Below are 11539 nucleotides of genomic sequence, written 5' to 3'. Positions count from 1 at the left end.
TTTCAGCTCATCCATCCAACTTTTGCCCGCCATGGCCGACACAGCCATACCAGATCCGCATTTCCAGCAGGAAGACCACCAGGCTGCCTACGTCTTCCGGCCCCGAGACGAGGGCGCCTCAGCCGAGCGGGCCCCCAAGCGCCGGCGCACCTCGAAGAAGGCCTCTGCGCTCCGAGCCGAGCACGCGCACGCCGCCGACGACGGCAGCAGGCCCGACCCTCGGCAGGCCGAGAACGCAGAGGACGACCCCTCGTGGTTCGTGCCGCTGCTGAACGGGGCCGAGGCGCCCGCCTGCGTGCGCCTCCGCGAGAGGCTCTTCCGGTCGAGCTGGCGGGGCATCGAGGCGCGGGTGCAGACCATCCTGCGCGACGCCAACTCGGCGACGCTGGGGCAGGTGGCCGACTTTGCCTGGGGGCGGCACGCGGGGGGCGCCGAGGCGGATGGAGACCGCCGCCGCGTGCCGGCTGCGTTCATCATGACGGGCGCCAACATTGCGTCGCAGGACCTGCTGTTTCGGCAGCTCGGCGCGAGGCTCGAGGGCGGCGAGCCGAGGAGCAGGGTTGTCAGGCTGCGGTCGGCTGAGGTCGGCAACCTCAAGGCGGCGCTGAAAAAGGTTGTCAGGGATGCGACGGCGCGCGATGACGAGGGGGACGACGATGGCGAGGTGTCTTTTGGGCAGGGGGTGAGTCTCGGCCGCTCTGTGCTTTTTTTTTGCTTCAGTCTTTGTATCTTTTTTTCGAGCGTGCGCTAACGTGGACAGGGCCGGAAATATCTCAACTATGACCTCGAGGGCTTGGCTGCGTTTGTCAAGGCACACGGGTGCCGTCACGTCTTCGTTGCCTTCCAGGACAGCGAGGGTTTCGACGGCGGTCTGCTGTCGGATCTGATTGTGCTTTTCAGGTGAGCAAGAATTGTCAAGACAGTGCATCTCCGCTAACGACCTGCGCAGCTCGTGGCTCGCGGACATCCCCTTTACTTTGCTGTTTGGCGTGGCGACGTCGGTCGAGCTGTTCCAGGCGCGGCTTCTCAAATCGACGTGCCGGCTCTTGTACGGTGCGCAGTTCGATGTCGTCCAGACGTCGACCATCCTCGAGCAGATCTTCAAGCCTTCTGTTGCCGGAGCAGACGTCTCCTTACGTCTGGGTCCGTCGCTTCTGCAGCATTTCATTGACAGGCAGCATGATCAGGTCACCGGTATCGAGTCGTTTTTGAGCTCACTCAAGTACGCATACATGTGTCACTTTTACGCCAACCCCTTAAGTATCTTTGCCGTCGAGGACAATGAACTGAACAGCGAGCTCGTTCAACCCGAGCATCTCGAGGCGTTCCGCTCACTACCCTCGTTCCGCCGCCATGTCGAAGACGCCGTCGAGACGGGCGACCTCGCATTTGCCAAGTCGGCCCTTCAAGACGATGCGTTTCTGTATGAGCAAATCTTCGACATTCCGAGCAAGCGGAGAGCCTGGTCAGCTCGGCTCCTCCGGTCCCTGGCTCTGCTCAAGAGCACAGGCGCCAACCAGGAGACCTTTTCACAGCTGTATCTAAAAGCCGTCGCCGAAGGCATCGACCTCGCGTCGGTGGACATCGGCATCCTGTCCAACGTCAAACGTCTGCAACCGGCCGACTTTATAAGCATGTTAGAGAGCCTGCTCCAGACGCTAGGACAGGGCGACAAAGACCTCGGGCTCGAGGAATGGAAAAGCGAGTCCAAAGAGGCGCAAGACTTGGCGTCCTCCCTCGAAGCCTGCCTTTCAGAATCCCGCGAGCTCCTGTCGGCGGCGCAGAGGGACGGCAACACGCTGCGCAGCTCCTACAGCGGCAGCAGCAGGATCCTGCGCACGACGGTCGTCGCGCAAAAGGTGCAGCTGAGCCGCGACTCGGCGGCGCTGTCGGACGCCGACAAGGCCTTTACCAAGGTCGTCGACAGTGTCGCGTCGCTGCTGCAGGGCGCGGCGCACTGCGAGCCGGCGACCGACGGCTTCCTGCACGAGGCGTGGCTGTACGAGTCCAAGATGCCGTACCGCGACGTCTTTGTGCCGCGGCCGCGGGTCGTCTTTGAGAGGAGCCTCATGCGACCCCATGACTATCTTGCGTGCGACTGCTGCCGGGGCCACGGCGACGGCATCTCGACGACGCTGCCCGTGACCTCGCTGTTGTACCATCTGTACCTCGAGGGCGGCAGCCTCATCAACGTCGCCGACCTGTGGGCGGCGTTCTTCGCCATGATTGGCGACGAGGCCGACGAGGGCGAGACCGTCGAAGGTCCTGGGCCGGCAGCTGCAGCTGAAGACGCAGCTGGCGCTCGAGCTGGCGGGGGCCACAGCGAGAGGGTCGCGCTGGTCTTGTTCTACCAGGGCCTGGCCGAGCTCAAAGCACTGGGCTTTGTCAAGGCTAGCAGAAAGAAGGTCGACCACATTGCGAAGCTGAAATGGCTATGATCCCATCTCGGGGGGCGGGCTTCGTTTGTGGGGCGAGGCGTCCTTTGTGACAAGATCCAGGGAGGAACAATGGATGCGAGAAGCACGCGACGTTGAGAGGTGCCTGGTCCCAAGGGACTGGGTCTTTTGGAGGTTTTCGAGTCGGACCTGGATCTGGACCTGGGCCTCGACAGGAGTCTAGAAGCCTCCTGTCAATAAGGGCGACGAGGCTAAGGGGGCTGCGTTAGACTTTCCGGGGACAGCCTCGTAGACCGCTGGCATCCGGTCTGGGACTGGTTGATTCCAGGCGTTCGGATCGCGAGGCACCGAGAGCGAGGAGCGTCCCCTCCTGTTTCTTTCGCCTTTCATCTTTCATCTTTCACCTATAATCCTCGGGGGCTCCTCCCAGATGCTTTGCTAGCTAGGCCACTCCTGAGTCAGTAATATCCGATAATGCATGAGAAAGGACAACTGGGGCCTTGAAGGGTCTTGAAGGGCCTTGAAGGGTCTTGAGGGGCCTTGAGGGGCCTTGAGGGGCCTTGAGGGGCCTTGAGGGGCATCGAGGGGCCTTGAAGGGCTTTGTCGCTCGGTCGGAACAACGGACTTGTGTGTTGTTCAAGCCGCCACGAAATGGCAAATCGGCATTCCAGCAGCACTCAAGTCGGGCTGGTTCCCTCGCGCCAAGAATGATGATGGCATCGCCGACGCCAACCACCTGCAGTCGCCGTCATGTCACAGATGGGGCGCCCCTCTTCCAACTTCATCTTAATCTCCGTCAGAATCACACCAAAAGATCAAAGACTCGGGGGTTTTTTTTTTCAGCAGCATGGGCCCGAGGGCAGCAGAAATGTCATCTTTGTGTGTCTCGGGGGCCATTCTACATGCGGCGGGGGAACCCACCACGCTTGTCGCCAGTCGGTGATGATGTCTCACCACAGACACAAAGAAAACCCCTCGAACCACGAGGGAGGCGTACATCCCGAGAACCTGGCTCGCCATGGACGGCGCTCTCGCTCTGACGAGCTCTCTGTCCTGCCATCCGGTCTGCTGTCAATACGGCCGCTTTCTTCTTCCGGGTCTCCCTCATCGCAGTTTCGTTCGAAGAATGTCACGAACAGTTCACGAAGGAAGGGGGGGGGGGGGGGACAGAAGAGCTTACACGCCTTCGCTTGCCTTGCCTCATTGACCTAGGTGCCGTACTCTGTCTCGCCTGACGTCGTAGCGTCTATTGATCTAGTGCGCCTCGCAACCGGGCCTGCCCACCATTGACCCTGGCCTTCTGGGCTGAAGCGACCACCTGGAACAAGCGCGGCGTTCATTTACCCTCATGCGGCGGCTCGGTCTCGTCACCTTCTGCTCCATGCTCCCATGCCCCATGCCCCATGCCTCCGTCGCCCCCGTCGCCCCCGTCGCCCCCGTCGCCCTCGTCGTGCCCCGTCTGTCGGTGAGTGCCGTGCTCATGTGGGCGCGGGCTGGCGGGCTGGCTCGTTGGTGAATTGATCCTACCTGACGCGATGGTGATTCTCTTTCTCTTGGCCCGCTTTGCCAGCGGCGCGGGACCTGCTGTCCCCTTTCCTGCTACTGGGGTGGGCACGCCCCTTTGGCGTGGTGTCTTGGAATTGGCGTCAAAGGATCGTCGAAGACACACACACACCTAGACATGCACACACGCAGACACCACGCCCCCCTCCCCTCCCCTTCTCCCCTTCTCCCCTCCACCTCGGGTGCTGCGTTTCCTTTCGAGGCATACAAGAAGGACGCCGGCGCGCACTTTCCTTTGACAAGAGCTGAAGGTGAAAGGTGGTGTTCTCGGTTCCTGGATGATCTAAGCCTTGTATACATATTCCATTGCTGTCCTTCTCGCCTTATACCCCCCAAGTATCCCTCTTAGACCAGTATCTCACCTACCTTTTTGGCAACGTACCACCTGGATTTAAATACCCTCTGAGCAAGACTCCTCTGCCGTCCTCTCAAGATTGCCCTTGCGAACAACAGCTTCTTACCGGGAAGGATTTGGAAAGGACAAGAAACGTTGACTGGTCTGCTTCTCCTCACTCACTCAACCTCGCTCTCCCTCTCACGCATCACGGGTCACGGATGCGAAACAAGCAAACCTCATTCTCAACGGCTACACAAAACGACACCACTCATTCGGACTCCCGAACCCACGAAACTGGGGGCGCGCAAACCACACAGCTGCCCAGAAAGAAAAGCAAACCTGATCCTCTTCAGCAGCAGCTTCAGCAGCAGCTTCAGCAGCAGATAGAAGGAGGGATCGTCGCCTTCTAGAAAACCACGCGGGACCCAACGCACCAAGCTATCTGCCACTGCCAGCCTGTCACGCCTCTTGGCCTTCAATCTCCGACCTAAGACATCCTGCAACGGCCATCACATCACCACGCATCACTACCTGGCAAGAACGCAGGAAAAAAAAAGGAAACGAAAGAGGGTAGAAGAAAAAGAAAAATAACGAATTAGCGAACCCCCCCCCTTTACCCCGTTCAGCAATGTCCACCAGCCGACCAAACGCCCGCGGCCGCTCCCCTTCTCGAAGCGGCCGTGGCAGCAACGCCAGCAGCGGCACCTCGACACGAGCAAGGGCCAGCACCAGCACGGCCAGCACGAGCACGAGCACCAGCACGAGCACCAGCACCAGCGCCCGCACAAACCCCAGCGCCGGCCCCGGCGGCATCATCGCCCGCCGCGCCGCCCGCTCGCCGGCCTTCCGCGAGAAGCTCCGCCAGATGGCCCTCGACCTGCAGCCCCTCGTCCAGGTCACGACGGGCAACGTCCACCCGTCCTTCCCGCGCACGCTGCTGGGCTTCTGGCTGCTCACCGAGCCCGAGCTCGACGAGATGGCCCGCTTCTACCACCAGCGCACCCCCGGCCCGCACTCGGCCAAGTATCCCTGCCCCATCACCTGGGGGCCCAACCTCACTCTGGACGAGAAGAGGAGGAAGATTGGCAAGTTCATCGGCCTCAGGTACGTTCCTTGCGTTGCTCTTCTGCCCTCTCTTCCTTGACGGGCAGAAGTCCAAGTAAAAAGAGAAATGAAAAAAAAAAAAACTGACTGTTGCAGTAGGGGTTGCCTGACCCCCATCGCCGTCCGCTCCTCGCCCCAAAAGCCCTTGGGCCCCTCACCAGCTCTGCGTCCCAGTTGGTTCAAGACGGAAGAGCAGATTGAGGAGGACGCGAGGAAGGCGCGCGTCGCTGCCGATGAGGACGACGCCATGAAGAAGAAGCTGCACTGGTATGTGTGAGACTTGGGCCTTCATCCATTCGCAGGACAACCGCCTCTTCCTCGGGGCAAACCACCCTTTTTCCTTCCATGAGAAACATGAATCGGAGCGTGGAGTTTACGGTGCCAGGAGGGGAGGGAGACATCTTTTTGGGCATATTTTCTTTCCTACTTGATTGGCTACTTTTTTTCAACTTGATTGGCTTCCTTCTTTTTTTCAACTACATAGGACTGATCTCGGGGATCTGGTTGCATTTACAACTGCAGAGCACGACGGGGGAAGAGAAGCGGAGGCTTTCAGCATACCCGGCAACGGACCTGACTGCATCGGTGGCCCGTTTATCCATATCCATAGAATCACGGAGTTCCAGGCGGGGGGCGGCATAGCACGCATGGCAGCGCGACTCGCGTCACGTTTTGCTGCGAAGCATTTTGCATCAATCATCGTTATTTTCACGAGAATTATTCTTTCATTTGATTTTTTTTCATTTGATTATAAAACCTAATCAATGAGTACTTCCCGTGCCTGGTCTGGGTGACCATCCAGACAGACCCTCTGAACGCCGAGCAAAGTGAGAAAGCCCTAGAGGAGCACCGGGCTGGTATGAGATGCCGGGGGCTCAGACCGAGCCGAGAGTGAAGACTGCAGACTGTACAGCATGCGGGTTGTTGTGGGTGTGATGAGCGCCTGACGGTGGTGAGATGGGCGGGGAGGATATATAATGGGTGGCTCAGGCGGAATCGTACGACGGGAGCAAGAGGCGGGACCATCGAGACAGACACCCGTTTACGCCTCGATCTTCTTCTTGTCCACCAGCACGGCGTCGCCATCGACACTGGGCGGGTTCGTCGAGTCGGCCTTCTCGGCGTCGAGCTCCTTCATAAAGTCGGCCTGAATGGTACCCCTGCGCTTCTCCCACCACTCCTTCTCGGCGTCGACCTGGTCCTGGATCTCGTCGAGGCGGGTGCGTACCACCGTGTTGGCGGCAATCTCGTTGGCGGACTGGAAGATGATCTGGCCCCAGTTGGGCGCGAGGGCGTTGGCCTGCGGCGAGGAGACACACAAATGTTAGCGGACAGACTCTGGTACCTGCATCCCTCGCGAGAAAACGTACCTCCATGACGACGTCCCTAAGTTCGTCCTCCATCTCCTTCTCGGCGCGCTGGAACCGCTGCCACAGATCGTCGCCGACGCTGCCCTTTTGTAGTAGCGAGCTGCACGCCTGCTTCGCCGTCCTGATCTGCACGAGCCTGTGGATGTCCTCGACGGCGCGCCGCAGCAGCGCCGCCCTGATGACGCTGTCGGGGATCCGGGGGCCCTTCTCGGAGGGGTCCTCGGGGTTGATGTGCAGCAGGGAGAGGTAGATGTTGCGCTGGAGGTGCGGGCCGAACCATGGCGCCAGGTTCGCGCTCTGGGCTAGAGAGAAGGGGAAAAAGGTGAAGTCAGAACGGCTGCGGGCACACTATGCAGGAAGAAGGGCCTCATGGCAACGTACCGGCCTTGCGCTTGCGGTAAATGTTGGAAAAGGTGAAGAGGGCGCTGCCGAGGACGAGAACGTAGGCGGCAGGGAGCACGAGGCTCACCCAGTCGACTTCGGGGATGCCAAAGCTGACCATGGCTGTGGTTTCGAGTGGGCGAGGACGAATGCGTTTGCTGCAGAGTGGCCGACGTCTAGCAGAGAGAGGCAAGCGAAGGTCGTGGTCGTGGTCGTGGTCGTGGTCGTGCGCGTAAGGAGTGTCGCGAGGGTTCAAAGATGCCAGCTTGGGGGAAAGTGACCCTTGTCCGTTTGACGTGATGCAACTTGTACTTTTCGAGTTGAGGTCAAGCAGAGATGTGGCTCGATTGCGGGTTCGTCGGCTTATCTAATCTACCTGATGTAAGGTACTCACCTTCGGTACCTCCTTCGGTACCTCTTTCGGTACCTCTTTAGGTACCTCTTTAGGTACCTCCCTGGGTACCTAGTAGGCTGGGAGGCCCACTGCGATTCCGCCCCCCCGCGTCTAGGGATCCACTCGTGCTGGAGGCAGCTTCTGATGACGCTGGACCTAACGACCCGGAGGCTCTTGCATTTGTGAGCACAGCGCTGGTACCACTACCACCACCAAACAACTTACCCAGAGCTTCGAAACCGTCTTTAAGCTTCCACCTACCAAGCTACCTACCCAGAAAGGCCCTTCTACAAAGAACTCCAAGTCCCTGGCCCGTCATTATTCGAACCTGCAGCCTCCAAACCCTGGATCTATTTGTCCCTGCATTTTCGCATCCCACCGCTCCCGAACCCTGCTGTTCACCCACCACCTTGACCACCAAAGCACGAACCAGACCCTGTCTCGCGTACCGACATCGACACCCCTAGCCTGCAGCAGGAAGCCATACCGCCATGTTACTGAGAGTCCGTGGTCCGGATGGCATGACCCGTCTGACCCTTGACCAGAACGACAACTTTGGAGATCTCGGCCGCCAGCTTCTTCCCAACCTCCCCACCACTGTCGACCCCACGACCATTACCCTCTCCAACAACCCCAACGGCAACGATTCCAAGCGCCTGGGGGACATCGCCAACTTTAAGCTCGGACAGATCGGTCTCAAGTAAGCCTGCCTTTTTGAGCCTGCCTTTTTGTTGGCCATCCCATGTTCAAGCTATACTAACTCGGCGCGCCCGCGCAAAGGCACGGCGATCTCATCTTCATTACATACAAGCACCAAGATGCTCTTTCCAATGGCGACGCTAATGGAGCCACGCCGTCGGCTTCGGCCCAGATCCTCCCTTCTTCCAACCGACTGAATGGCAAACCCATCCTGCCAACCGAGGACGTGCCCGTTGACCCCCTGCCGTCCACGGCGGCCACAGTCGAAAGGATCAGCAAACCCTGGGAGGTGGTAAAGCAGTCAGCGTTGGACGACCGACTGGACAAGAAGAATGGCAAGATCCCACGAGGTCGCGATCACAAAATGTGCAAGCACGGGCCCAAGGGCATGTGCGACTACTGCATGCCCCTCGACCCCTTCAACGCCAAGTACCTCGACGAGAAGAAGATCAAATACCTGTCCATCCACTCCTACCTGCGCAAGAACAACGCCGCCACAAATAAGCCCGAACTCGGAAGCTCCTTCATCCCGCCGCTGCAGGAGCCTTATTTCCGCGTCAAGCGGGACTGTCCCTCAGGGCACCCGCAGTGGCCCGAGGGCATCTGCTCCAAGTGCCAGCCCAGCGCCATTTCTCTCCAGCCCCAGACCTTCCGAAATGTCGATCACGTCGAGTTTTCCGACCCCTCCATCATCAACACCTTTATCGATGCCTGGCGAAAGACGGGCTCGCAGCGCTTGGGGTACCTCTATGGCCGATACGCAGAATACGAAGAGGTGCCCCTCGGTGTCAAGGCTGTTGTCGAGGCCATCTACGAGGTGCCTCAGGTTGACGAGTCGGATGGCGTTTCGTTGAACGTGTGGGAGAACGAGGAGGAGGTGAACAAGGTCGCCAGGATGTGCGGACTGCAACAGGTCGGCGTCATCTGGACCGACCTCCTCGATGCCGGCAACGGGGACGGCTCAGTCGTCTGCAAACGCCACGCCGACTCGTACTTCCTAGCCGCCCAAGAGATTTGCTTCTCATCGAGACTGCAGGCCCAACATCCCAAGCCTTCCAAGTGGAGCGACACTGGCCGATTTGGCTCCAACTTTGTTACGTGCGTCATCAGCGGCAACGAGTCTGGCGAGATTGCGATTTCGGCTTACCAGGTGTCCAACGACGCGGTGGAGATGGTCCGGGCAGATCTCATCGAGCCCTCTGCGGATCCAACACAAATGCTCGTCCGTGATGAGGTGGAGGATGATGGGACTGCGAGCCGCACTCGCTACGTGCCGGAAGTCTTCTACCGAAGAATCAACGAGTACGGCGCCAACGTCCAGGAAAACGCAAAGCCCGCGTTCCCGGCAGAGTATCTGTTCGTCACACTAACCCACGGCTTCCCTGCCGACCCCAAGCCTACTTTCATCCAGCCTGGTTTCCCGATTGAGAACCGTGAATACATTGGCGAAAGCCAAGAGCACTCTGCTGTCACCAAGATTCTCAAGTTTAATGGTGGCCAAAAGTCCAAGGATGATGGCCTGGAGATGTCCAACTTTCATCTCCTGTGCTTCGTCCACCAAATGGGCATCTTATCCGAGGTTCGTGCAAAGGGCACGAGGTCTGTTGTTCTCCCCGCTAACCATGTTTTTCAGGATGAGGAGGCGCTCCTCTGTCGCGTGGCCGCTCAGCACGACCTCGCTGATTCATACCAGCTACGCTCCACTGAAGGTTGGCAGACGCTCCAGGCGATCCTGTCATCGGCAGGTGAGACAACCCCCCACCGTGACACCAAACCCAAGAAGCGCTCGAGGGAGCCTGAGGGACACCCATATGCCCCTCCCACAAGATCTGGTTCCGTTGGAGTCAACGGCGCCGGCGCCGCGGACAGCGACACTCCTCCCCATTCAGCACGCATCCCCAGCGAGCCCGGAGAACCGCTTGCTAAACGATTTGCTGCCTTCAGGCTAAACGAGCGTCCGCGGTCTCAAGGATCGTGAGATGGCGACGACTCCGTACCGGACGACATGTGTGTTGTAGTGGCTGGTCGGAGGAAAGCACACGATGAAGGGCGAAATGCGCCCTCACACGTGGTTTCGTCGAGCTAAGGGAACCATTTTCTGATTTTCAGGTGGGATGGTTGGTTTCTCGGTTTCTAGTCACACGACCCGCAGATTCCCCCCAGGGGCGGATGCGACAGTCAGTGATGGTGTTCCGGACGTGGGTGCATTTAGACGCGGCAGGGAAAGGCTAAAGGCCCCCGGAGCCGGAATGCGACGGGGCAAAACAGCTTGGCACGCTCAATCACGTTACTCGCCATGATGCGCAAATCCACTCAACTCGTGTCTCGCCGTGTCTCTCGTGTCTCACCATGCGGCTCCCTCGTGCTTGAACTGACTTTTTTCATGTTTTTCCCCGTTTTCCAACCTAACTACTCCAGGCTACCGACCCGACTACTTTGCAAGCAGACCGTCCCTCTCCCCTGCCCTCTCCTGACTGGTCTACGTTCCCAACGTTGCAAACTAGCGCCAGCCGAACAAGACCTTGAAATCACACATCAACAGAAAGTAGAAGAGGGGAAGAAAATAGCAAAGAACAGCGACAAAAAACACGTGAAAGATCCTAGTTCGCCCCATTCAAAACGCCTTTCTTGAAAGAGGGGTGGGGAATATGAAAGGACAAGGCAGGTTGAATAAAAAAAAGAAAACCACCTCCTCACACAAAGGACTGAAATCCTTGTCGAGCAAGCGAGGGAGAGAGAGGGAGGTTATTGAACGTTAAAGAACGTTGAAAAAAAAAAGATGGCTTGATTCTTTTGTTCCCTTTCCTGCCTTGGTCTTTTTGGTTGGCTTTCTCTTTTTTGGGGGTTTGGTTCTCCAAGGGGTTTCATTTTTTTTTATTTATTTACAGCGGCTTGCCACCGATGAAGTCGGACCAGCGGCGGACCTCGGAGGGGATTCCCTCGGGGCGGGGGAGCTTCTCGGCCATGCACTGGGCGAAGAGCATGGCGGTCTGACATGTTAGCATGCGTCCTCTCTTGCAGCGGAAGAGTTCGAATGGATGAGAAATCAGGGGTGTGTTTTGCTTACCTTGGGCTCCATGAACAGGGGGACGCCAAAGTCGACGGCGTTGCGGCGCATGACGTAGTCGACGTCCATGACGGTCTTTCCGCGGGCGCGGGCGAGGTTGAATACATCCGCGAATGTCGACTTCTGGAATACCTCACGGAGGGCGCGCTTGTCCTCCTTGTGGAACTCAATGATTTTTTCTGAGTCGCCGCCCTTGTCGGTTTTTTTGTTGTTTGTATTGACTTCTGA

The 11539-nt window shown here is 58.5% G+C and overlaps 6 protein-coding genes across 6 annotated transcripts; 4 read left to right on the top strand and 2 right to left on the bottom strand.

Annotated features, from left to right (window-relative positions):
• Positions 1–31: 31 nt before the first annotated feature.
• Positions 32–2438, top strand: VDAG_04189 (origin recognition complex subunit; the record flags this gene model as incomplete). Its single annotated transcript, XM_009650636.1, has 3 exons — positions 32–682; positions 761–900; positions 950–2438. 3 exons carry the CDS (start codon positions 32–34, stop codon positions 2436–2438), a joined length of 2280 nt encoding a protein of 759 aa, XP_009648931.1.
• A 1306-nt stretch (positions 2439–3744) lies between these two features.
• Positions 3745–4853, top strand: VDAG_04188 (uncharacterized protein). Its single transcript, XM_009650635.1, has 2 exons — positions 3745–3861; positions 4297–4853. The coding sequence occupies exons 1-2, from the start codon at positions 3786–3788 to the stop codon at positions 4704–4706; spliced, it is 486 nt and encodes a 161-aa protein (XP_009648930.1). The 5' UTR covers positions 3745–3785; the 3' UTR covers positions 4707–4853.
• A 71-nt stretch (positions 4854–4924) lies between these two features.
• VDAG_04187 (uncharacterized protein) lies at positions 4925–5677 on the top strand (the record flags this gene model as incomplete). Its single annotated transcript, XM_009650634.1, has 2 exons — positions 4925–5400; positions 5497–5677. 2 exons carry the CDS (start codon positions 4925–4927, stop codon positions 5675–5677), a joined length of 657 nt encoding a protein of 218 aa, XP_009648929.1.
• Positions 5678–6442: 765 nt separating this feature from the next.
• VDAG_04186 (translocation protein sec66) lies at positions 6443–7272 on the bottom strand (the record flags this gene model as incomplete). The annotated part of the gene is made up of 3 exons (XM_009650633.1): positions 6443–6700; positions 6771–7072; positions 7152–7272. 3 exons carry the CDS (start codon positions 7270–7272, stop codon positions 6443–6445), a joined length of 681 nt encoding a protein of 226 aa, XP_009648928.1.
• Positions 7273–7759: 487 nt separating this feature from the next.
• Positions 7760–10222, top strand: VDAG_04185 (NPL4 protein; the record flags this gene model as incomplete). The annotated part of the gene is made up of 3 exons (XM_009650632.1): positions 7760–8245; positions 8326–9823; positions 9878–10222. Exons 1-3 carry the CDS (start codon positions 8067–8069, stop codon positions 10220–10222), a joined length of 2022 nt encoding a protein of 673 aa, XP_009648927.1. The 5' UTR covers positions 7760–8066.
• A 904-nt stretch (positions 10223–11126) lies between these two features.
• VDAG_04184 (carbamoyl-phosphate synthase arginine-specific large chain) lies at positions 11127–11380 on the bottom strand (the record flags this gene model as incomplete). The annotated part of the gene is made up of 2 exons (XM_009650631.1): positions 11127–11213; positions 11312–11380. The coding sequence occupies 2 exons, from the start codon at positions 11378–11380 to the stop codon at positions 11127–11129; spliced, it is 156 nt and encodes a 51-aa protein (XP_009648926.1).
• Between the last annotated feature and the right edge of the window lie 159 nt (positions 11381–11539).

Source organism: Verticillium dahliae, genomic scaffold (assembly GCF_000150675.1).
Source record: "Verticillium dahliae VdLs.17 supercont1.7 genomic scaffold, whole genome shotgun sequence".
Classification (NCBI taxonomy): domain Eukaryota; kingdom Fungi; phylum Ascomycota; class Sordariomycetes; order Glomerellales; family Plectosphaerellaceae; genus Verticillium; species Verticillium dahliae.
Note: the sequence above shows the minus strand (reverse complement) of the source record. Positions and strands in the feature narration are given on the sequence as shown.